Genomic DNA, 27077 nt, shown 5'->3' with positions numbered 1-27077 from the left:
AGCCATTAACAAGTTATATTTGCTTATTCTTGTCATAGTTTTTCTGAGCTTCAACTTTTCACCTTTGCAAAATAAACGGATTTTACTAGATGACTATTAATGACACAAATGCTTACAATGGGTGCCAAGTACTGGAGAATATGAAGATACAAAACATATGAACTCAAGAAAATCTAGGAGAAAAAAACAGACATCTTACAGATAATTTTGAAAGAAGATAATTACAATAAAAGGTGCATTATATATTAAAGAACAGAAGAGGTAGTCTTTTCTTTATTTGAATCTTCAACTTCTAAAACAGTGGCTGACACACAGTAATTTCTCAAGTAGTATTTGCTGAATGAACAAATATACTTACAAGCCTTACAAACAACGAAACCTTTAAGGAAAATTAAGATGATACAATCAGGGACTAGGAATATAAAGGCAATGCAAAAGGAAAGCCTGAACAACGTTCTGCTTTCTTTAATTTATTTTTTGCAATGAAGAAAAGAATGACATATAGCTTTCATAGTTCATAAACAGGAGGTGAATAGAGAATTTTTTAAAGTGAAAAAAAAAGAAAGTAGTAATTTATTGTGATGACAACAAGCAGGACTCAGCCCAAGAGGACAGCAGAAAAATCTCCAAGAGGTTAACAAGGAAGGTGGAGTAAGAAATCACCACACAGTTGGGAAGATTAAGCAAAAACAAAAAGAGGGGGCGGTTTGAGACGACAGGATACAAGGTTGGGAGAAGGCAGGTGTGGCTGCAGTTCAGGAGATGGGATGTGTCACCATCTAAGTAGAGGTTTTCATCTAAGGTTCTTTCTAGTTCTACAGTGCCTGAGTCACGTAACAAGCCCTTTACCCCACTCCTCCACTCCTCCAAAAACATCTTTCTGTTCCTACCATAATGGTGAAAAATTAGGAAAAAATATAAACGTAGGTAGATATACTGTACATGTACTTTCAGTGCCAGATGACACTGTGCCACAAATGGAAATACAGACTTTATTCTGAAGTTTTTCAATAATTAAGAAAAAAATTAAATACAAAGCATTACCCCTGAAGTACCAAAGCTGCTTCAATTCTAAATCTGCTGAAATGTTCTAAAAAGACTGTGTTACACTACCAAACAGGCTATGCCCACTGGGAATATTATTTTACTGCTCACCAAACTTTACTTTTTAACCTTCTCATAATCATATAAATCTACAACTATAAATAGTCCTTAAAACTCTAGGCTCATTTAAAACAAAGAAAATCTGAAAAGCAAAAATTCTATTGGTCAGCAGTTCAGAGGGTACCCCTATAACTGTGCTGCCCCTATGTACTGCTGCTCCTAAATTCCAAAGATAAGGAGCACCAGGGTGCTAATGAAAGCACTGCAACTATATGTTCTGTAGCAAATAGACCTATATTTTCATTAAAATACTGAAAAAAAATTTTTTAAGTTTTTAAAAATCTCACAAATTAGAATGTATGCTAAGAATTTGCATGCTTAAATGAAACAGAAATGGGAAAAATATACTTTAAAACAGTATAGGAGCAGTACAGGAAAATACTAAATATACATATGCAATAGTAATTATTTTGTTTTTACCTTAAGTGTCAAATGAGGAAGGACCACAGGCCATTTGACAGAAGAATTATTTCTCATATTCCTGAAAATCTGTTTTCCCCCCTCTTTAATATTTAAGAAACACACACACAGGTTGCCGACAACTCTTAGAGAGCGGCTTGTGTTGTAGTTTTCACTTTCTCGGCTGTGAACAAGTGCATATGTGAGGGCTGGTCGTGCATGCACAAGCATGTACTTTGCCTGCATTAAATAAAATCACAACACAACACCAAGTACATCCACTCATTCATGTGTGCCTGCAGTCCACCTCGAGGAGACTGAAAATATAAATACAAGCTGCTATTTTGGTGTGATCACAGGAATATGGCAGCTTGTATTTTTTTTCTCTTTAACATTTTAACACTGGGCAGATTGTCGGCATTAACACACACCAAAATCAATTCTGCTCTGAAATTGCTTGTAAAATCCTTCTTCCCAGAGGAATTTGTTTTTTATTTAAATAAAAAATGGGCTTGGAGGAAACTGTGTAGGAGATACCGACATTTAGGACATCTTAACTTTGTAAAGTGTGACATCAATGGACCAAATTACTGGAAGTATTTCTTTTTCAAAACAGGGAAATATTGTTTGAGATTTCAAACAGTATTTTGAGAAAGAGAATCTTTAAATTAAAAAAAAAATCAATAAATTACTCAGTAAAATCACTTTTGAATATGCTTAACATAGCAAAAAAATTCAAAATTAATCTAGTTTCCATCCACATACTACAGTGTAACATAGTAAATGCATTTGATCAAAAATTCAGGTAAGACTTATCTACTGTAAAAATTCATGTCGTTTTCTAAAGGAGAGAAAAAATAAAAGTGAATGTTTCACAGAGGCCATATCTAAAAGTTCAACATGAATAAAAAACAAAATATAGACATTTACATCATGTATTACACAAAAATATAACAATAATGACATATCATTCCAATTTTAGTATATGTGCTGCTGAGGTGAGCATAACAGTGAATTATCTATACAGCGCTGTCCAAAGAACTTTCTGTAAGAATGGAAGTATCCTCTATAAGAGTTGTCCAATACAGTAGCCATTATCAGCTGTATGGCTAATGTAGCTACTGTGATGACTAAAATTTTTAATTTTATTTAATTTAAATTTATATTTAAATAGCCACATGTGCCTGGTATCTACCAAACAGTACAGCACATATCTATAATTTCTAAAAAAGAATTTAAAGAATTCTTTTTATTTCCCTACCTGCTCCATTCTTCTTGCAATCAATTATTAATGAATCCAGAAAATATCAAATAAAGTTTAATTGAGGAGACAAAGTTTGCTTGCAAAATATCAAATTGTAAGATTTAAAAAACTGAGAAGACAAAATTTGCTTAAACAGATTATGTCTGAAGCATGGCATACATATACACTATAAACAAAAGGAAACAATAAGATGAGAAAGTTACATTTTTTTGAGACAGGAACTCACTCCTTAACCCAGGCTGGAGTGCACTGGCGTGACCACAGCTTATTGAAGTCTCAACCTCCTGGGATCAAATGATCCCCCCACTGAAGCCTGCCAAGTAGATGGGACTACAGGTGTGTGCCACCATGTCTGGCTAATTTCTGTGTTCTTTGTGGAGACAGGGTTTTACCATGTTGCCCAGGCTGGTCTCAAACTCTTGGGCTCAAGTGATCCTCCTGCCTTGGCCTCCTAGAGTGCTGGGATTAAAGGCATGAGCCACCACACCTGGCCCAAGAAAGCTGCATCTTTAAAAACTCACCATGGAGATACAAGTAAGAAAAAGAATGATTAAATTATGAATGAGCTACCTAAAATGTTAACTACGGTAACTAGAAATACGAAAGATCAAATATTGAAGATGATAACAGCATATCAATAGGCAATCAGATAAACTTTAAAATATGGTCAAAGTTACAATTATAAAAGTCAGTTAAAGAAATTTAATCATTTAATTCAAGAGAGAGGGAAAACACATTTGAAGAAAAGATGAGACTATTTGGCAATAGCTTATAAATATGTTAATCTGCAAATGATGTTATAGATGCTGCATATATATTTTTAGAATAGACCTTGATAGACCAAATAACATACTTCTTTGGCATCTAATATGGAAATGATATTTTATCCTGAACTCATTATTTCCACCATTTTAAATAATACTGAATTTCATTTAATGTTACAGCTTTTGAAAACATGGCAAAATTTGTTCAGAATAGACAATTCAAGTTCTAAATTAGAATGCCGTAAATGGAAATTCCTTGATTTACCTTTTGATTATCAGTTTTTTCAGCAATAAAAATGGGAACAGTAACAACCTCATTAGGTTAAGATAAAGAGCAATTAATTGAAATGAATGCAAAACTCTTTGAGGCAAAAAAGGGTTAGTGACATAAAAGAATATTAAAATTGGCTGAAGGGGAAGATAATATTTAATACAGTGACATATCCAGATCAAATACATTAAATGATGGCAGAATCACAGCTCATGAAATCAAATTATCTTGTTTAAACTCATACTAGAAAGTTGATAACAGTATTTTTTTAAAGTATGCTTATGTCTCTGAAAATTTAAAGATGTTTGAGATAATTACTAAAATTGAACACTGATCACCAGTGATAAGATTCACAATCAATGATCATTTATTAAGCATCAACTTGGTGATGAGCAGTGAGACAAAAACAAGACTAGGTCCATGCCCTCAAAAGTTTTACTACTAGGTTTGAAAGATAAGACCTGGGCTAACACAAGAGCTCTTGTACATACTGCTTCTGTTAATGGGACCAATAATCCTGCATTGTAACTTTTTTTTTCCTGTTTTGTCTGTAAGCTTCTTAAGCGTCCATGTCACATTTATCTTGGCATCTCTACAGCCTGGTACACTAAGGAGATTAATATAAATGTATTGAATATACTGGCAGATGGACCTAAATAAATATAAGACCAAACAAAATTAAATAATATTAAAAAGTTATTCAGAAAATTCTACAGAACACAGACTAGGCACAAATGATTTCCAATTGCCAAGACTGGAAAATGTTTCATAAACTCAGGTGATGAACTCAGGCCTTGAATGATGAGCGGTCAGGAATCTCACAGGAAGCAGAGGAGGGAAGCAGCATTCCAGCAGAGGAGAGCATGAAAGATTCCAAAACATGGAAAATAGAAAGCACAAAACCTGTTCATTGAATAATGCTAGAAGCACTTGTCTAAAAGGGAACTGGGTATGTATTAGAGAAACTGAGTAAGTCCATTCTTCTTCAGGCCACAGGGAGTCATATAAAGTTTTGAATTAGGCAAACAGAATGATTATAAATGTGCTTTGAGTAGAGTGATTAGGCTGTAACACATGGAATGGACTAGAAGTAGAAAAACACTAGATCCTAAGAAAACAATTAAACAAGTAAAATGACTGTGGGCAGGAGGAAAAAAGGATCAGAAACAGAGCAGTAAAAATGGAAGAGAAACTTATGAATATGAGAAAACTACATATAATGATCCCCTAATTTGTATTTTGAAACATAAAATACATATCCCAAACCTATCTACTCCTGTCTTTATTACATTTTTAGTCTAATAAATAGATAACATTACTTAACCTGAAACACTCCAATAGACTCCTACTTGCTTTTCCAGCTTCCATTCTTACAACTACCTTTGTCCCACTGCACAGCAGCCATAATTATCTTTTTACGTATCATGCCACTGCTCAATGTCCTCCAAAAGCTTCCCATTGCAATTGGAATAAATCCTTACTTTTTACTGTGGTCTACAAGACTGTTTGTCTGGCCTCTGCTCTCCTCTCATATTTCCTTCTCTAAAGCACTTGCTCTAGCCTGCCTGACTTCTTTTTGCTCCTCTAAACACTGAGCTCGTTTTCACTGAGAAACTAACTTTGCCCTAGCTACTCCCCCTGTCTACAAGTTCTTGCCCTAGTTCTTCATATGGCTGGCCTTTAAATTTTTTCAGCTCAAATGTCATCTTTTCAAAGATGTCTTCTCCAATCACTATTCCTAAAGTAGCCTTCCCACTGGCTACTCTCCTTCTAGCTATCCAGTTACTCTGCTTTATTTCTTCAGAGCAATTATCACCCTCTGTAATTATCCTCTTTATCTATACACGCTTGTCGTCTCACCACTCTCCCCTATACCACACTAAAATATACAACCTGTGATGGCAGAACCCTATCTGTGTTATTCACCACTCCACTCTGTCCCCCACAGTGCAAAGGGCAATTATGGAACACAGCGATGCTCCATAAATATACATTTAAAAAAATTATTATTACAAAGCTAGTAAACAAGTAACACTTCATAACCTTATCTGGGCTGTACTTCTATTTTACTAGGGAATTCCTCACAGACTGAAATGAAAAACATATATTTTAGATCATATAGTACCTTATAAAGATGTAAATTTATACAAACTATTCAGCTTTTACAATTAAATAATTTGGTGGACTTAAAATAAGACTGACCGCCTTACCTCACAAGTTAAGTATTTGCCGGAAAATTTATATAGAAATGACAAGGAGACTTAATCTAAATGTGGAGAGAGCCATGGGAGAGTCTTCAAGAGAAGAAGATATGGAACCTTCCTGTGATGGTTAATATTGAGTGTCGACTTGATTGGATTGAGGGATGGAAAGTATTGTTCCTGGGTGTGTCTGTGAGGGTGTTGCCAAAGGAGATTAACATTTGAGTCAGTGGACTCAAGAGAGGCAGATCTACCCTCAATCTGGATGGGCACCATCTAATCAGCTGCCAGCGTGGCTACAATAAAGCAGGCAGAAGGTGGAAAGAGCAGGTTTGCTGAGTCTTCTGGCCTTCATCTTTCTCCTGTGGTGGATGCTTCCTGCCCCTGAACATCAGACTCCAAGTTCTTCAGTTTTTGGACTCTTGGACTTACACCAGCCATTTGCCAGGAGCTCTTGGGGCCTTCAGCCACAGACTGAAGGCTGCACTGTCGGCTTCCCTACTTTTAAGGTTTTGGGACTTGGACTGGCTTCCTTGTCAGCTTGCAGATGGCCTATTGTGGGACTTCACCATGATCATGTGAGTCAGTACTCCTTAATAAATTCCCCTTCATATATACATCTATCCTAATACTTCTGTCCTTCTAGATAATGCCAATACATTTCCCTACTATGCTATCAACTATAGGGCCTCCTAGCTACCTTCTTTAGGTCACTGGTTTGCCATTTTAATCAAAATACACTAGTAGAGATACACTTTAAGAAAAACACTATGTGTGTGTGTATATGTATGTATATGTATGTATGTGTACATGTATATACACATATGTATGTGTATAATATACATATATATGTATCTGTGTATATGTCTCACATTTTTGTAAGAAAAAAACAGAAAATATAGAAGTTTTCAAGAACTAGCACTTTCTTACATAACAAAGCAGAAATGTTCGAACTAAGTAACTAAAATGATGAACAAATTCCCAGTATCACTGCCTATTTGATGTGGCTATTAGAGTTTTATTTTCCCCCTTTCTTGTTTGCTATTTCTTTAAGTCAATCTGGCCCCCATGGCCTCTGACTCTGCGACTCAGCACCAGCGCTGTGGCCCCTTCATTTCCATTTGGTAACTGTAGAGAGGTTAATTATAATCTTGCTCATTAGACAGATCAATCTGAAGGTGGCAAGTTTTTAAATACAACTACCTAGCATTTTAAAAAGGAGATTTGTTAACCAAACTTTAAAGTTTGGTTAACAATATATACTCCACATTTTGTTTTTAAAAGGCCTGTTTACTACCACTGATGAGCTATATACTTAAATTACTGAGGAAATTCCTTCTTTTGTTTTATTCATATATTTACTGAGTGCCACGACTCCTGTGTGCTAATACAATGGTGCTCTACTTTCTGCACCTATATACTAGGGAGACCAAGCACTATCACCCACACCTCTGAGAGTAGCTTCCCTAACTGGGTTACTCCTGAGTTAACTGGATAACTCAAGCTAACCAAAATGATCCCAAACTTCCCACCCCATACCCTATTACCACTGCCAATTACCTGTGGTTTCATTGTACTCTAAACCTATGATTCTTCTGAATTATTTTCATTTTAAAGTAAGAAATTGTATTTGTTAAATATGTACTACAAACTTAGTAGTAGTTCATGTCATCTCATTATTCAGTATTTACAACATGCAAAGAAATGAGTATCAGAAAGTCAGAGGCCTCGACATTATAATAGATTTAGTAGGAATTGAACTAGGAGTGGAGCACACAGGCAAAGCTGCAGAAGGACTTGGAGGAAGCCACCAGAGATACTCATGATTCTGCACATACCTGGCTAATCCTAGATCCTGAGGACTGCATTAAGTTTACTAACATTTATATAATGATTTATAGTTTAAAGTATAAACCTATCTAATTTACTACTATTCTGACAGATATTAATCCTCAAATATCGTAAGAGATGGTTACTATTATTCTCATTTAACAGAAGAGGAAACCGAGAGGGAAAGATGTTGAAGTAATCTTCCTACAATTACAGCATCAGTTAGCTAGACTCTACTTATGATCTTCTGACACAAATTCCATTTACTCCTCACCCTACGACTCAGAAAGATGAGGTCGAATATATCAAAGTTATGGATACTATGCAAAGTAACAAATTACCCTTTTACACAGTAAATACTGAGTAGACTGAGAGAAAAGATTGTTTGTAAACCTGAATAGCTTCAAGAGGAAGAGAAGTAAGGATAAGAATAATGGTTGTCATTTAACAAGTTTTAACAAGTAACTTGGTGAGAAAGGGATTCAAAGGCATAAAGCAAGGGATAAATTTTTCTGGCAATAACACTATGACTATACAATATAACCTTAAAATGGTGCATATGACTTCAAATAATTGTTGGAAATTGATAAAACTAATTAAATATTATTGAAGATTATCAATATTATAAATGTAATTTACTTTTAAAAAGGGAACATAGAAATCTGTGTCGTTAGAGGAGAAAACAATCCTTATTATCACAATTTGTCAAAAAAAAGTTTGTTATTAACACAAGTAGAATACTGCATTCAATTAAGATGCCTCTCAGATTTTGTGTTTTGTTAAAATTAGAAAGAGATAACAACAATTTGAATTATTGAAAGTAACATGTAAATAGTTCTACGTACGTTCTTTTGACATCTTGTTCAATCATTGATCGAAGTTCTTTATCTTGGAAGAATTTGTTCCAAAGACTCTGAAATAAGGAAAACAATCTATTATATAGTCTCACACCTTTGCTTTACTTTTAATGATTTCAATTTAATAATTTAAATGGTTAAATTTATTCTTCTCTGAGTTATCGTTTCACGTTGCAGATAGAAAACCCGAGACTGGGGTAATTTTTATTAAAATCTAGTTTAATCTCAGAAACACATCTTTATTCTAACATCAATTTTTCCAGTTTGATATTATCATATAAAGTCAGCCCTCCTTATCTGCAGGTCCCACAACAAAAATCAACCAACTGTGGATCAAAAATTTTGGGAAAAAACTAAAAATAGCAATACAACAATTAAAAAAACCACAAATTAGAAAAACAACACAGTATAACAACTTTAGCATTTACAATCTATTAGGTATTATGAGTAATCTAGAGATTGTTTAAAGTATACAGGGGGATATACACAGGTTATATGGAAATACCATGCCATTTTATATAAGAAACTTGATCATCTGCAGATTGTGGTGCCCATGAGGAGCATGGAACCAATCCCCTGTGGTTAATGAGAAACTAGTGTACATTCTTAAAACTTTTATTATCTATATAAAGTGAACAATACTTTTCACTGCCATATACTACTGCTACTACCCCTGTAACAACAGAAAGGTGCTTAGATTACAGCAGGACTCATGGGCCAACTGTCCCCAGCTTGAACCTGACTGGAATTCCCAATGCACTAAGAAAGATGGGTAAAGTTTTCTACAGAGCTTGGTTTTATAATCCAATAGGTTTTCATGTACATTTTAAAATGTGAATTTAAGGGAAAATTTTTAAAAATTACTTAATATTTTATGTTCTTATACCAAAGAGTCTACAAATACTTATGTATCAGGAAAGAGAAATGCTAACGCTATATATTAAATGGAAAAAAAATGTGTTTTTAGGTAAATAGGCAAAAATCAGAGCACTCACACTTTCACAGTTACATAATATCTTTAAAGTAGTAATTATTCCTTGTCTTCACTCTGATTTTTTAAAAGCTTCTGCATAGACTCACTACAAATGGTTACTTCTTTCTTCCTGTGAGTTAGCCCTGCTAAGTGAGCCCTTCTTTATTTTTACCATGCAGGGAGGCCTTCCTTAGCTACCCAATTCCCCACTGCAACCCTGATAAGAGTTCTATTCTCACCTTTATGCTCTTACATTTTACCCTTAGTTCTTACAGAATCCTGAGATTTCTTTGTGCTGCCATTCCACAGAAATAGATCATAAATTTCCTACAACACAGCATATATATATAACATATAATATAATATATAATACATATATAATGTAAAATCATTCTCCCAGGTTTTAGGTGGTACTGTATGTGGAATAAAGAAAACAGCTGGCATGAAATATACTGCTTTCATGGTGATTGGCAACCAGTCACATAAACATATTCTTAGAAGCAAAGGAGGTTAAGATATGAATAAAGACGAACTTTACCCCTTCATCCTGTGAAAGAGGATTATTGATCATCAAATCTTGTTGGCCAACAACCTTCCTTGGGTTTGTAATATGCTAGTAAAGAAAGTGAAAAAACACACACAAGGATCAGAGGCTACTGGACTTTAAAGTGTATATAAGAAAACAATTACATTAATTAAATGTACTATTTACTTACTATTTCTTTAATGTTGCTATACCATGCTCTTAATTCTTCAATTCTACTTATCCATTGACTTTTGTCTTGAGGAAGAACACAAAGAAATAGCTGTCAAGAAAAACAGAAGAAACTTTTGTAAATATCTTAAGATATAAAATGTGAAACTACGCCAAACTGAATCACCTGAACATTGAAAGAAATAATATTCATGATATTTCATATTCATATCATCATTCCAATTCCTAACAATTTCTGTTTGGAGATATTTAAGAAATATATAATCAGAAAATTCAAAAAGTGAACAAAGGCTATACCACAAAATAGAATCAAACTCCCCTTCAGACTTACATTAAAAAGGAAGAAAAATTCATTGAGGTTCAAATATAATTCACATTTTACATTCTAGTCTTAATGGGAGTGGTAGGGAGTTATTAGGAAGCACAGAGTCTGATTAGTAATTGGTACATTTAAGGTTTTGTTTTAAAACAAGCAGGTAAAAGATAGTGAATAGCAGTCTCACTGAGGGCATAGCCTGAGTCATGAAAGCATTCCTTCTACAGAAAAAAAAAATGTAATTTAAAGCTGGCAGTCAGCTTATGAAAATAACAAACATTCTTAAAATGACAAATTTGATTTAATTTAGTTTAATACAATCTTAAAATAAATTTGGATTTAGGTTTATTTTTAACAAATGAAAGATACTAAAAGTTAAACAACAGGGAATGGGTGTGGGGCACAAATGCTTGTATACAAATATTCTAGCAGCAGGTCTCCTGCCTTTAATGCCTGCATCTAAAAGAAGAAAAGTGTATTTTAATTACTAAATCTAAATTATTAAACCTAAAACTGTCTAATACATTATGTGTTTCTTTTGTCTTTACTTGCATAGACTCAGTATGCTTAATTTATGCAGATAACCCTAAAAACTTTTGATAGAATTCATTCCAGAAATGAGTCTAAACCTAAATAAATTCATGTTTAGAAAACAAAAACAAACAATACTTCAATGCAATTAAAAAGATAACTATAGATTATTATTACTAGTTTTGGTAATCAGTGCTCCTTTTCCTCCTAAAGGAGAGTGATCCAATTTCCTTCCACTTCTTGCCACCCCCACTTTGTGTTTCTACTAAATGAAATGTGAAAAATATTTTCCTGCTGCCATTTATCAAGAAAAAAGGGAGGATAACTAAATGATGGCACTTGATATAATAGGAATCTAAAAGTTAAACCCCCACCACTACCTTTTCTTGAAAATCTTCAAGAATTTCTGCAAAAGACTCTGGGGAGTGTAAAAGTGTTGCTCTGAATTTGGCACCATCAAAACAGTTGAAAAGATAGTTATTTTATATGACTCTTTTACCATTATCACTTACTCAGGACTAAGGTAGTTCAACAACCTTATTAGTAAATGTCCTATGAAAGATAAACATAGATAGTCAAAATAATGGGAGTGAAATCTCTTGGAAAATTCAGTGATCCCCTGCATGGCTAATCTTCCAGGGCATCAGGTAATGTGTTGATATATTGCAACCAGAAACTGTAAATAAATATTTTCTTCTTACCTTCCAGCAAATGCTGCGGAACCTGCTGCTTCTCAGCTGCCCATTAATCCCCTTCTGCCTTATTGTTGCCAAGTAATTGTTGTTTACAAATAGTTCTTCCCATTCTTTCCTATATGAAAGAAACCAAAGCATGAGAATCCTTTTGTTAAAATTCCTCTGCTTGGAGAGAAGTACTACGGGAAATTAACTGTAAGTAGGTCTAAAAAATGTAACTTTTAAAACATATATATTTAGTTGTGTACTGTTTCTGAACGCATGGCTGTCTTTTTGGACACAGTTCTTCCGTAGATTTAATGAATATGTAGATAGCTATAATTACGCCAGCTACTGAAATTCATAATGTCTATGGAGGCTATTCCATTTCCTCTAAAATGCTGATAGTACACTTCAGTACATAAACAAGAAAAAGATGAATAATATAAATATATGACTGTTTTAGCCAATGATAAAAACATACCTGCTCCAAAAATAGGCAACAAAGAAGTGTAATGTTGATTATATTAGCTTCTGATGTGAAATACCTGTTTAAATGAACCAATTTCTCTTTAATGTCAGGCTGGACAGTAAAGTATAATAGAAGACTACTTTAACTGTTAGTGCTGCTTACTATTGAAATTGCAACTTCTTTCTACATTATCAGTTTTAAAATTTTAACAGGTGTAGGCAAATTAAAAAAAAAAAATCAAAAAATTAAAAAGCCTCACTGTAAAAACTGTTAAAGGCAAGCTTGAGTACCTTGCAGTACCTATGGCTGAGTAGATAAACAACTGAAATATGCCTCCCAGGCATGCAGACACCAGGGGCCTAACACCTGTGCCTCATTAATATACAAGTAAATCTGCTCTACTGGGAAACAATTGGAAATTAATTGTCCCAAACCATTTACTGAGTTTGAATAAAGGAATCAGACCTATATTCCCTGCATCTTGCACCAAACTAAACATTAAGAATCATTTGAGTAGAGGCTACTGAGATTAGCTTTATGAAATTTCTCTCAAATTCCATCATATCACAATAAAACTTACATATAACTTAACATTTATTGTCAAAGCTGAAACCCTGATGGCAATATTTTGAGAGATTTCTGAAAAAGAAAGCCACTAAAACCCTCAATCATTCTTCCGTTATACACACGTGCGGTTGTCACTGGCTAGACCCTACTCATTTTGAGAAAGGATAATCTTGCATACTGTGCTTAGAGTAATGAACTGAACTGTACACAAAAAGTTCAAAACTTGACCATGGGACAAAATGCATCTTCTCCACACAGTTCCAGAAGAGTGATCAAAGACAATGACACATTCCCTACTACCACCAGCAGAACTTCCAGCTTTAACCCAGTAGCGTTGTGATCCTCAATCACAACAAGCCTTCCGCCAATAGTGGCTTCGGGCTAAGACTGTTAAATGAGACACGCATTCCAACCCATGCTGGAAGAAATGCATTTCTATCACCACTCCACAAAAATTTCTTATTCTCATTGTTCTATTAGTTTAAAAAAATTGGTTTTACTTTAATTTGTATTATTAGTGAACTAAAAATTGTTCATGCTTTTGGGTCATTTTACTGTTCCTTTGTAAAACCTGCTTTTTGCCCTTTACCCATTTTAAGCAGTACAGGATAGTGGTTAAGAGAATGAACATCAGAGGTGCATGCTTGGGATCAGAAAGACAGCCACGCAGTAAGCAAAGGTACACAGCTCACTAGCCACTTACAAGATGTGCAAGCATGGGCAAATTTCTTAACCTCTCTGTGCCTCAGTTTCCTCATCTGTAAAATGGAGTAATAATAGAATCTACTTAAATGAATTATTATGAGAATTTTAAAAATACATGAAAAGCCCTCAGAGGACTATCCAACACACACACACACACACACACACACACATACACACACATTTTTAAAAAGAGAAAAGGTCTCACTTGGTCATCAGGATGGAGTACAGTGGTGCAATCAGAGCTCACTTTAACCTTGAACTCCTTGGGCTCAAGCAATCCTCCCACCTCAGCCTCCACTGTAGCTGAGGCAACTCAGGAGGGACCACAGGCACACACCATCACACCTGACTAATTTTGTACTTTTTGTAGAGACTGGGTATTGCTGTGTTGCCCAGACTGGTCTACAAAGGGCCTCAAGCAATTCTCCCTCCTTAGCCTCCCAAAGTGCTGGAATTACAGGTGTGAGCCAGTGTGCCTAAATCCTATACTTTTAAAAATTAATATTTTTGTTAATAATACTGCTTTTTAGTGTGCCTTATTATTGATTAAAGAGAAAAGTTTTTCATACATTAAAGACATCACGCCTTCGTCAGCCAATTTTTTAACCCAATGGTCTTAATTTTCAATACATTGACGCTTTTTAAATTTGTATATAATTAAGATCTAACACTATTTTCTCTTATTGATCTTTCCATTGTTTTCTCTTGCTTAAGTAATTCTTAGTCACTCCAACACCAAATAAATATTCAGTGAAATCTTGTGGGGCTTTTTCCCCCATTTTAATCCATTTTTATTACCTATACTATTGTAAATATGTACTATTTCCAAGTAATTACACATATATACTGGTATCTCATAATGTTCAAACTTTTTGTCTAGTTTTTAGCAATGTTCAAAGATGAGATTAGCAGTGAGTACATTAGAGGAGTAGAGGCATACCTCATTTTATGTCACTTCATTTTACTGCACTTCACAGGTACTGCATTTTAACTAATTGAAGGTTTGTGGCAACCTTGCATTGAGCAAGTCTATCAGCATGTGCTCACTTCGTGTCTCCTGTGACATATTTTCATAATCTTTACAAAATTTCCAACTCTTTCATTATATCTATTATGGGGATATGAGATCAGTGATCTCTGATGTTACTATTGTAACTGTTATGAAGCAAAATGAACCACAACCATATAAGACAGTGAACTTACTGATAAATGTTGTATGTGTTCTGGCCATACCATAAACAGTCCGTTGTCTCTCTCCCTCTCCTTGGACCTCCCTAGTTAATAATGCTACAATGGCCTTGTAATGTTCAAGTGAAAAGAAGAGTCATAAGTCTCTTAATTTAAATCAAAAGTTAGAAATGATTAAGCTTAGTGAGGAAAGTGTATCTAAAGCCAAGTTAGACCAAAAGCTTGGTCTCTTGCACTAAACAGGTAGCCCAGTGGTGAATGCAGAAAAAAAAAAGTTATTGAAGGAACTCAAAAGTGCTACTCCAGTGAACTTATGAACGATGAGAAAGCAAAACAGTCTTACTACTGATACAGAGAAAGTTTGAGTGGTCTGAATAGAAAATCAAACCAGTCACAACATTCCCTTAAGCCAAAACCTAATCCAGAGAAAAGTCCTAACTTTCTTCAATTGTGTGAAAGCTGAGAAAGGTGAGGAAGCTGCCAAACAAAAGTTGGAAGATAGCAGAGGTTGGTTCATGGAGTTTAAGAAGCCGTCTCCATAACATAAAATTGCAAAGTGAAGCAGAAAGTGCTGATCGAGAAGCTGCAGTAAGTTACACAGATCAAGCCAAGATAACTGTTGAAGGTAGCTACACTAAACAATAGATATTCAATGTAGATTTAACAGCCTTCTATTGAAGGAGGATGCCATCTAGGACTTTCATAGCTAGGGAGGAGAAGTCAAGTCCTGGTTTCAAAGCTTCAGAGGGCAGGCTGTACTCTTGTTACAGGATAATGCAGCTGGTGACTAAACTGAAGCCAATCTTTAATCATTCTGAAAGTCCTAGAGACCTTAAGAATTATGCTAAATCTACTTTCCCTCGTGCCCTATAAATGGAATAACAAAGCCTGGATGATAGCCTATCTGTCTGCAATATGGTTTAAAGAATATTTTAAGCCCATGTTTGGAAACTATTGCTCAGGAAAAAAAAAGATTCCTTTCAAAATATCATTGTTCACTGACAATACGCCTAATCACCCAAGAGCTCTGATGGACATGTACGAAGAGATCAATGGTGTGTTCATGTCTGCTAACATAACATCCATTCTGCAGCCCATGAACTGGGGAGTCATTTCTAATTTCAAGTTTTATTATTTAAGAAATACATTTCAGAGGCTATAGCTGCCATATGATAGTGATTTCTCTGACAGATCTGGGCAAAGTAAATTCAAAATCTTCTGGTAAGGATTCACTATTCTAGATGTCATTAAGAACATTAGAGATTTATGGGAGAGGTCAGAATAGAAACATGAACAAGAGTTTTTAAAAGGTGATTCCAATCCTCATGGATGACTTGGAGGGGTTTCAAGACTTCAGTGGAACAAGTAACTGCAGATGGGGAAAAATAACAAGAAAACTAGATTTAGAAGTGGAATCTGAAGATGTGACTTAACTGCTATAATCTCATAATAAAACTTAAGTGAATTAGGAGTTGCTTCTTATGAATCAACAAAGAAAGTGGTTTCTTGAGATGGAATCTACTGCTGGTGAAGATGCTGTGAATATTGTTAAAATGATATCAAATAATTTAGAATATCTAATAAACTTAGTGAGAAAGCAGCGGCAGAGTTTGAGAAGACTGAGTCCAATTTTGAAACAAGTTCTAATCTGGGTAAGATGCTACCAAACAGAATCTCATACTACAGAGAAATCTTTATTGAAAAGAAGAGTCAATCTATGTGGCATACTTCACTGTTGTCTTTTTTTTAAGGAATTGCCACAGTTACCCCAACCTTCAGCAACCACCACCCTGACTCATGGGAAGCCATCAACACCAAGGCAAGACCCTCTACCAGCAAAAAGATTAAGAACTGCTGAAGGCTCAGATGATCCTTGGCTTTTTTTTTTTTCTTTTTTTTTTTGCAATAAGGTACTTTTAATTAAGGTATATATATTTTTAGACATATGCTATTGCACACTTGACAGTATAGTGTAATCATAACTTTTACATGTACTAGAAAACCAAAAAAAAAAATCATGTGACTCACTTTATTGCAATAGTTGCTTTATTGCAGTTGTTTGGAACTGAATCCGCAATATCTCTGGGGTATGTATACACGTTTCAAAAACCATAAATATATTTAAATAGCTTGTAGTCTGTGAACAAGCACAGATCTCAAATGTACAACGTTTTGAACCCAAAAGGAATCATAATTTGTGAGACACCATGCAGTTCTGTGTACTGAAAACACAAAGTATTCCAGATAAGAGAGGGAAGTATGAAGCAATGACTCCTCCAGTCTTTTCCAAAATCAGCTCCTATTCACAAGTACCAAGAAATTGTGAAAGTACAGGCACAGCTGGTGGCTACATTCATTGCCATCTTGTCAAGTTAAGCAGGCTTTTAAGGTCAAGTTACATACTACTTATGTAATGAAGGATAATTATTTGTTAGCTTAAATAAGACCCTGTACCTTGATTACAGTGTTGGTACAGAGAAAAGAAGACTGAGGCATGTGAATTGGAAACATTATCTCTGAAATTTACAATCATTTAAATTTATTCATGGGTACTTACAGTTCTAATTAAGGCATAACATCTCAAACTGATGAACAGCTCTAACAACAGAGGAGCATAAAGGCCACAAAATAATATATTAATTGTCTTTCGTTTCTATTGAATAGTGTTTCTTCAATAAACTGTAACACAGAGTAAATATAAACATTTATTAAGTGCCTACTATGTGCTTAGCACTCACAGGCACATTTTTTAAAACATAAAAAGTTAAACAGTGGATAGATGGACGTGTAAACCAGTAATAAAATGATTACTGCAAAGCACTCTGGTAGTACAGAGGGGAAAGAAATGGTTTGATACTTCAAAATTAAAACTTAGAATATAAAATAACTGTAGCACCATAGCCACTGAAATACTACTGCAAAGAATTGAGCTAACCAAACATTAAACAGATTCCAGAGGGCAAACAGCTGAAAGGTTTAGCCCTTCTATGGGAGAGGGATCAAAATGAAGGTTTTTTACAATCACAGATATGAATGGTAGGCCTCTCCTCCTGAAGTTGGAGGAAGATATGATTAACAATAGAAAATATTGAGGTGTCAGTAGTGAAATTTTTCAGTTTAATTTTAAAAAAAAAGAAAAAGTAGTTGCTAAACTCATTCTTACATGAAAAATATGTATTTACAATGTGCCTGAACAGCAAAAATCTGAAAATTATGCCATTGAAATGCTTTTAAAAGACCCACTTATGATATAATATTTCAGGTGAATCACTTCTAATCTCTACAGCAGTCCTCTTAGGGTATACATTTTTAACCCCTCTTTATGAATGAGAAAAGGAAGGTTCAGAAAAATTAAATAACTTGTCAAAAGAATAAAGAAATGAGAAATAGGAAAGACATCTTTCTGGAATGACATGGAAGTAACCACTAAAGGGAAACATGATTCTCCAGACACCAAGAGCAAAAATGACCTCTGGCAACAAGGCAAGATAGAAATATACCCTTATTTCTTCCTCAGATTTTTAGTTTTTGAATATCAAGTCCACGGACATGCAGATAACTTTTTACTAATTGGACTGAGAAGATAACAACAGTCCTGTGAGTAGTTAAGAACCTGGGTGTTTAGGTGTGTAAAACCTTAAATGGAATGGATCAGCCACCCGGACCTTGAAGATTTCCTTAATAAAGCATTAGTGCCATCTAGTGGCAACTACTCTATCTTGCAGATACTGGGTCCCTGAAAACAATCAGCATCTAAGCAGGGAAAGATGAAGATGAGTAGGTTTCATTTCTCAGGCCAATGTTAATAGACCAGTACTAGCTGCCTTGGAAGCCCTATGTTGAGAAGGACTCTGAGCTTACCCATGTGCTCCTCAGGAAAGAACACTGTAACTTATTAAATATGTAGGCCATGACTGATGCAATTATTTCTCAAAAAATAAAGTCAACTTCTGCAGCAGGAATTGATACCTTCCCTCTAAGAAGACCTATTTAGGTAGTTAAGCCGCCTGCAATGGCTATTTTGACATGGAAAGCAATTAGAATATGCAGTGGATAAATACCAGCTGATAATTATAATGAGATATCTATTTGTAATTATATATTTTAATGTAGTAGTTTCCCAATATATGCTCATAACATTGGTGTGAAACTAGTATCTTCTAAATTTGTTGATATCTTCTAAATTTAATATTTTAAATACTTTTATAACCTACATGATGACTCATAAATGACTAAATTATGTGCTAATTTATGACTAGAAAGCTTCTGAATCATTATCCCAAATGGTGATACACTATAGAATACACTAATTTTACACCATATAGATTTATATGATGGTTTCTATCCCATTTTTAAGCTTAATGTGGAAAGGAAACAATGTGTTTGTGGGCTAACTGAAGAAATCCAAATGACTACAATAAGAGCAAAGAGTTACGGGACTACATATAGTTTAGGACTGAAGATCTCTAATAGTTGGTTAAGAGGAGCTACTTAGGCTTCTACTGACAGTGAAATTGCTGAGTGGTTAAGAGAATGCATTCTCACCTTGGGAAAAGCCAACACGTCACAGACAGTGGAAGAAAAAAGAGAGAGGGTAGAGAGATGCTTCTAGCTCTCTGGGAGGTATAGTGATAGGGGAGTATAGCAGACGGGGCTCTCACAGACGATCATGGAGTTTACAAGGTCAGCCAGCCAACCAGGATCATTTCATTGCAATTTGAATAGTAAGATAATAGAACAAAACGGCCATGGCAGGATGAAGCAGGATTTAAGCAGGATTAGATCAGGGTTAGATGGGTAGAATATCTGAAGCTGAGGAAGTAAAAGGTAAGAAAGCTGAACTTGATTCAAAAAGATTTATACAATTTCATAATCCTAAAGTGCATGCCAATACTTTTTTAAAATTGCCATATTTAGTATGATTACATTTATTTTATCAAAGAGGAGCCAGTAAATTTTTAAATCTGTTTCTAATCTATATCAAAATATATTAATGAAAGACTTCTATCAATGCAAGGACTGTACCATAATTCCAGTATTATATTTAAGAGTATATACTTTTAAGTCATTTTAAAGGTATGATTTTGAAAATACTATTCAAATAGAACAAGGAATATCTAACTTAAAATCAACGGAAATATGAAAAGTGTAAATCAGGTATGTCAGCATAAGACTATAAAGTGTGGCACCAGATATGGGTAAGCTACAACATTAGGACTGCAGGTGCCAAGATCAACCAGATAAACACTGATGTTATCTATAATTACCTCATTTTTAGCTTAAATCACAGGTAATGAGGGAACTCACGAGTCTCTAAAAGGCAATTAGAAACTGTACTGGCTTTTTTGCTTCCTATATCATGAATTTTCTAAAACTTACTTTTATTTAAAGCTTTTTTTCTCCTCCATAATGAAACATCAGGGCATATCACTTATACATAAATATATATATGTAAAAAACAGAATGCATAATTACAAGCTTAAAATGTATTTCTTCATATGTCTAGGTGAAACATGTTATCATATGATGAGGCTCCACTGAAATACAGGTAAAGAATAGTTCCTTGCCTAGAGGTTTGTTAAAATTACGATGTTTTGATTCAGGTTTGAATTGAACTTTAAATTGAGAAACCTTGAGCCTTCACCTCAGTTTTCACAGGAACACAAAGAACTGAGTTAAAACAGTTATGCACTGTTAAATATAATACTCTTTTTTATTATTTTATTTATTTATTTATTTATTTTATTTATTCTCTATCACCCTGCCTGGAGTGCAGTGAAACTATCTCTGCTCACTGCAAGCTCCACCTCCCAGGTTCACACCATTCTCCTGCCTCAGCCTCCCAAGGTAGCCGGGACTACAGGCACCTACCACCCTGCCCGGCTAAATTTTTTGTACTTTTTAAGTAGAGATGGGTTTTCACTGTGTTAGCCAGGATGGTCTCGATCTCCTGACCTCATGATCCGCTTGCCTTGGCCTCCCAAAGTGCTGCAATACTCTCTTTTTTAAAGAAAAAACAAAAAACAAAAAAAAAACCAGGCATTATTTTCTTCAAAATATAGTGTTTCAGAGCTTCTAAATCCACGGTCATATTAAAGTAGGTAAACTCAAAAATCATGCTTTAAAAAAGGAAACCAAGAAAAGCAGTATCACGAGCTTTTTGATTTTATAACAAGCTTTTGATTTTTAATTGTATTAATAATTTAAATATACAATAGATAATTAGATTACTAATCAAAGGACTGGCATTTAGAAATGAAGTGAGAAAAGGATCCTATACCAGACAATCTCTGTGAAGTTGTCTGGAGTAAGTCTATTTTATACTCCATGGTTTACTCATGCTTCCTCTATAATAAATAAGGAAAAAATCCTCTCCCTGCAGACCTGTCCTACCTTCTTCCCACCCCCACCTCACCTCATTTACTTTGATATTTGTGATAACTGGTATGGGCTTGATATCTAACATTCTATAACACAATAAAGAATTTGCCACACAGTCTGCAAATATAAGCCAATACTGTAAAGGAAAGGCTGGTAGAATAGAGAATAAATTACTTTCCAGTTATTTATAAATAGACATTTATTTAGCAAAACCTGATGTCTTAATTAAAAGTCAATCCTACGACTTAAAGCATGTTTTCCAATAGTGTGTTGACTAATAGGGTATTACCAAATAGAAATACATGTGTGTTTAAATACTTTCTCTAAGGAATATTAAAATCAATTGTATTTTAACTGAATCCATCGTTCACTTGATAACCTCTAGATGAGCGCTAAGCAAGTGAACTTTCTGAGATGACAGAAATGTTCTACATCTGACTCTCCACTATGGTAACCACTGACCACACATAGTTACTAAGCAGTTAAAATATGACTAGTGCAGCTGAAGAACTACATATTGTATTTTAATTAATTGAAATCCAAATTTAAATAGCTTCATATTGACAGTAGTTCCCGCATTGGACAAGGAAGCTTAAAATGGCAACAATTCACTCGTATACACATTCAATTTTTAAAGTAACAACTATAAAGTTTCAAGGGATATAAATATACAAGTGATGCATACGCATATATAACTGGGGAAAGAAAACAAACATTAAAAGTTAAATAATACATGTGGTTAAATAAAGCAACTTAATTCCGTAAGAGAGGTAACATAGTATATAATTATTCTAAATAAATGGTGCTACTAAGACTATTAGATATGGATATAATCTTTTTCTTTCCCGTATCTATCTCATTGCCTCTCCCTGTGGTTTCTGTTTTTATCACTCCCTTCCCCTGCCTCCTCCCATACCCCTCTTCTCATACATATACCTGAAAGTTAGAAAGGCAAATCTTTGGTGATCACAGTGTTACTTCTACTGGTTACCCAAAAATGGTCAGTGCTGGAAAAACCCAAGATTTGGATCATGAACCTAATATAATCATATTCAGCAACCGGCTGGCTGAACAAACCTAGAAGGGATAATTTAAAAAGAAGATAAATGGGCCATGGGATAAACTTTTGTTTAAAGTCAATTAAGTCTTTTAAGAACTGCTCCCCTGTGGTAAGGCGGGGGGAAGGGCAAGAAGACAATAGTAGTTATTTTGGACATTGTAAGTTTATTACTGTGAACTGAACAAAATACACATAAGTCTGTGTCTAGATCTATGAAAGTTGAGCTACACTGTTCAAGAGAACTTCAAGGTTTAGAAGTATTTTTTTTAAATTGGAATGAGGCTTAAGATACAGGGTTCAACTACCCTGTTTTGGTTCTAATGGGTTGAGACACTTGGACATGTCATCTGCATTAGTGTCCTAATATGAAAAAGTAGCCTGGAAGAGTCTTTGAAACTCCTTGAGATTATGTCAACCAAACTACTTCTGAGATTATGTCAACCAAACTACTTCAATGTCTCTCTCAGAACATAACATCTATAATCATGGAATGAAAATTATATCCATATGTTCAGATACAAGGACATCTTTTACATTTCAAATATTCTATCATTTGCAGGTTATTTTTTATTCCATAGCAGGTTTATTGATTTTCTTCATATTTCTAGGTACCTAATACTCATTCTCAATTGTATCATTATCAACTATTTCATAATTATTTTTGTGTGATTTAAAGATTTTTAACCCTCAGTTAAAATTTTTGATCATCGATTCAAATACATCAAACATCGCCGGGTGCAGTGGCTCATGCCTGTAATCCCAACACTTTGGGAGACTGAGGCGGGTGGATTACCTGAGGTCAGGAGTTCAAGACCAGCCTGGCCAACATGGTGAAACCCCCACTCTACTAAAAATACAGAAATTAAGATGACCACAGTGGTGCACAACTGTAATCCAGCTACTCAGGAGGCTGAGGTATAAGAATCACTTGAACCCAGGAAGTGGAGGTTGCAGTGGGCTGAGATGGCCCTCCAGTCTAAGCAACAGAGTATGACCCCATCTCAAAAAAATAAATAAATACAACTATGATATACTGAATTTTAAAACTTTAGTACTATCAAATAGCAAGTACTATCAAAATAGCAGCTCATGTAAAGCAACACTGTCACTACAATGAAATAGATACATATGTAAATACTGATGTTGTATGGGTCACATTAGCTGTCTTCATAGGTAAGGGCATAATTTTGTCACTGATGACTAAGTTCAAATAGGAAAGTTGTCAAAATCAAAATGAAGTCACTTCTGTCAAACCCTAACAAAAGTACAGTTGGCCCTCCATACTTGAGATGCCGCATTCATGGTTTATACCAATCAGACTGAGACTACAGTATTCTAAGGAGGCCAAACTCATGGATACAGAGGGGCTGATTTTTCCTATCCTTTCCAATTCCATAGAGCTGACTGCTGGACTTCAGCATCTGTGATTTTGGTATTCATGGGGGTCCTGGAATCAATCCCCAAGAATAGTGAGAGATGACCATAAATAAAGCCAAGTTTAGAAGGAAGAGCCCTCATGCACATACGCTGAAGAAATATTACAAAGACTCCCTGAAGGGCTCTTATACACATACGTCTGTAACAAAAACTTTTACCAATAACTTTCTAAACTGCAGGTTGCTACATGAGTACAAGGATAGCTAACTGCTGTACAAGAACATTTGCCAGACAAACTGTCTCCACTAGTGAACTGGTGTTAGCTCCTGCAATAAGCCCCTGTAACCAAAGTTTTCTGTTTCAAAATAAATTGTGTGTACTTTCCTCTCTTGTCTTTAAAAGCTTCCCCTTCCCTCAGCCTCTTTGGATATGCCTATGGTTCCCAAGGCCTACATATCCCAGATGCGCAAATCGCCTAATAAACTCAGTATCTCTGGAGAATCTCTCTGTTTTTAACAAACTGAAACTTACCCATTCTACCGCAAAAGCAATCTAAAAGAATGCATTGCTGAAGAGTGGAAAATGAAGATCGTCTTTATACATGCTGCTCACCTCCCTGAAACTCTTGCCCCCGCTAGAACACCTAGCAAACAGATTTTCCTCCTACCGCCCACCACCCCAACCATTTGGTCTTCCCCTGGTTCTGCTTTTTGTTTTTTGTCTTGAGACAGGGTCTTGCTCTGTCACCAAGGCTGGAATGCAGTGGCATGATCACAGCTCACTACAGCCTCAACCTCCCAGGCTCAAGTGATTGTCCCACCTGAGCCTCCTGAGTAGGTGGGACTAGAGGCAAGTGCCATCATGCCTGGCTAATTTTTTAAAATTTAACTAATTATTTTATTTATTTATTTGTCTGTTTGTAGAGATGAGGTCTTGCTTTTTGCCCGGGCTGGTCTTCAACTCCTCAGCTCAAGTGATCCTCCCCACTCAGCCTGCTGGGATTACTGGTGTAAGCCCCTGCGCCTGGCCTTCCCCTAGTTCTTGATAAATGCCTCCATTATAATACCAGTCATCATCTATGTTAGTTGTTTCCATGTTTGTCTCCCTGCTACATCATAAGTGCCCCAAGGGCAGGGTCTGTGTTTAATTCCTCTTTGGGTCTTAAAGGTTTAGCACAGTGGTTTGTCTATATTGGGAGTATAACAAAGATATACATAATGATGGAAGATAAGTTAGCTCCCTTGAACAACAACAACAAAAAAGATATAAACAAATGTTGAAAAAGCACTTGTGAAAAAGCTCTGGATTAAAAATAAAATGGGGAAACAGAATTAGTAACCACTACAACTTTGCGTCAAAAGATAACACGATCTGATATTAAAAAAAAAAAAAAGTTAAATATTGACTCCTAAATATTCTGTAGAAATTTCTCCCTTAAATCATTTATTTGAGTCAAATTGTCCATGAAATACACATTCAGAAATTAAGTATTATATAGAGCTACCTGGGACTATAAAGCAGACCAATGCATAAATAAATAAGCAAGATATTGGTAATTTTTTTTAAAAAAAATTAACTCTCCACTTACGAACTTTAATTCTATGCATTTTCTCAAATTTTTAACTATATTTTTGAACCCTAATTCTATGTATTATTTCCTCATACTTCAGTATTGAGCAAATATTTAATTGACTTTGTATATTTTACCACCATATCCAAAGTATATATTACAAACAGTGATCCATAGGACTGACAGCAAGGCATTTCAACTGGGAACACCAGCAGGAAACAGAAGTGTGTCCAGGGGAAAGGACTCTCAGTATTGATTGACTCAGAGCAGCTTATCCTCATATTTCAAATGTATGCCTGTCTTTCCAAAGATAAACATTTACACAGCCTTGGATGATCAGGCTTTCAGCTGACTATGTAAATAAACAAACATGAAAAAAAAAATTCCCCTAAAGCCTGGCAACAGATAACAAAAAGGGCTTGAAGGGGTTTCTAAAGGAAAAGAACTCAAACTGTAACATGTATGCTCAAGCCAGTGTGGGTTGGTAATTAGGGCTGTAAATGCAAACAAATCAGTTGATTTTTCAAAATAGAGGGTAACATTTTTTCAAAGCCGTAAGTAATCAATAAATTAGTTCAGAGAGATTGTATATTACAAAGAAGCACAGATACTATCATAAAAATAATAAGTTACTTCAAGAAGATGTATTCATCATTCAAATGCGATTTTTCTTTACTCAAAAGAGCCTCCATTATGGAGATAAGAACAAAAGGTAATACTATGACTGATTTCTGAAAAATGAAAAGGCTATACATTTTGTGCTCTCTGAAGTGATCATTTAACTGTAAAGGTTGTGATGCTTCTTGAACAAATATAAGCACAAACAAGATGCAAGACAATTTGATGAGATTAAATATAAGGAGCGATTATATAAAAGTTCCTCCTATATAACCTATAGATAACTATAGATTCATCTGATTCTTTAAATACTCATTTATTGCCACGTTAGAACTAGAAAAAAAATTTTTTTTAACTTTCCTGAGGCAAGGGCCAACTTTGTCAGGTAGTAGAGTTAATTACAACTTAAAAGAAATTTTAGAGAAGACAGAGGGTAAGGAAAGGTGAAAAAAACTAACAGTAGTTACCCACTATGTTTTGATGACAAGGGCCAGGTACTTTACACATTTTACAGGTATGCTCTCTACAACTCAATGAAATGCTAACATTTCAATTTTACAGATGAGGTAATTAAGAATCAGAGAGGTTAATTACCTTGCCTAAGGTTACAGTGGTAGAGTTAAAATCTAGATTTTAGTGTGTCTTATTTCTGTGTGTTTTTTCCAAATTGATTCCCTAAATCATGTATTTATTCTTAAGAACATCTTAACATTATACAGATCCTCAACAATATACAGGAAATACAACAAAATCAGAAAAGTAAGGCTCATGGAATCAGGAAAGGAGCATTAACTCTAGGCCTTCCTTCCTCCTCTTCTACTTATTAAGCTACGAAACCCTGAAAAAATAATTAAAATGGCAAGGCCTTAGAAACTTAAGAGGACTGAGTGGTGGGGAAGAGGGATGGTAGATTCAGGTTGGTCTCTATCACCTTTCATATTACTTCTAGCAAATAAATTGATTGAGCCAATATTCTGTTTTTATTTATTTATTATTTTTGTGAGACAGTCTCACTCTGTCACCCAGGCTGCAGTGCAATGGTATGATCTTGGCTCCCTGCAACCTCCGCTTCCCAGGTTCAAGTGATTCTTGTGCCTCAGCCTCCCGAACAGCTGGGATTACAGGCATTCACCACAACACTGGCTAATTTTGTTACCTTTTTTTTTTTTTTTTTTTTTTT

General features: G+C 35.0%; 1 protein-coding gene across 3 annotated transcripts in view; it reads right to left on the bottom strand.

Moving 5' to 3' along the window:
- The window catches only part of TBC1D5 (TBC1 domain family, member 5), a 500189-nt gene that overhangs the window by 253800 nt on the left and 219312 nt on the right, over window positions 1–27077 (bottom strand). For all 3 annotated transcript variants that reach the window (XM_011977919.1, XM_011977920.1, XM_011977921.1), the window contains 4 exons: window positions 11987–12095; window positions 10440–10529; window positions 10262–10336; window positions 8739–8806 (listed from right to left, as the gene is read on the bottom strand). In XM_011977919.1, coding sequence (XP_011833309.1) covers window positions 8739–8806; window positions 10262–10336; window positions 10440–10529; window positions 11987–12095 — 342 coding nt within the window. The remainder of the gene's footprint in view (window positions 1–8738; window positions 8807–10261; window positions 10337–10439; window positions 10530–11986; window positions 12096–27077) is intronic.

This window comes from Mandrillus leucophaeus, unplaced genomic scaffold, assembly GCF_000951045.1.
Source record: "Mandrillus leucophaeus isolate KB7577 unplaced genomic scaffold, Mleu.le_1.0 Scaffold186, whole genome shotgun sequence".
NCBI lineage: Eukaryota > Metazoa > Chordata > Mammalia > Primates > Cercopithecidae > Mandrillus > Mandrillus leucophaeus.
This window is presented reverse-complemented; position numbering and strand designations above follow the sequence as displayed.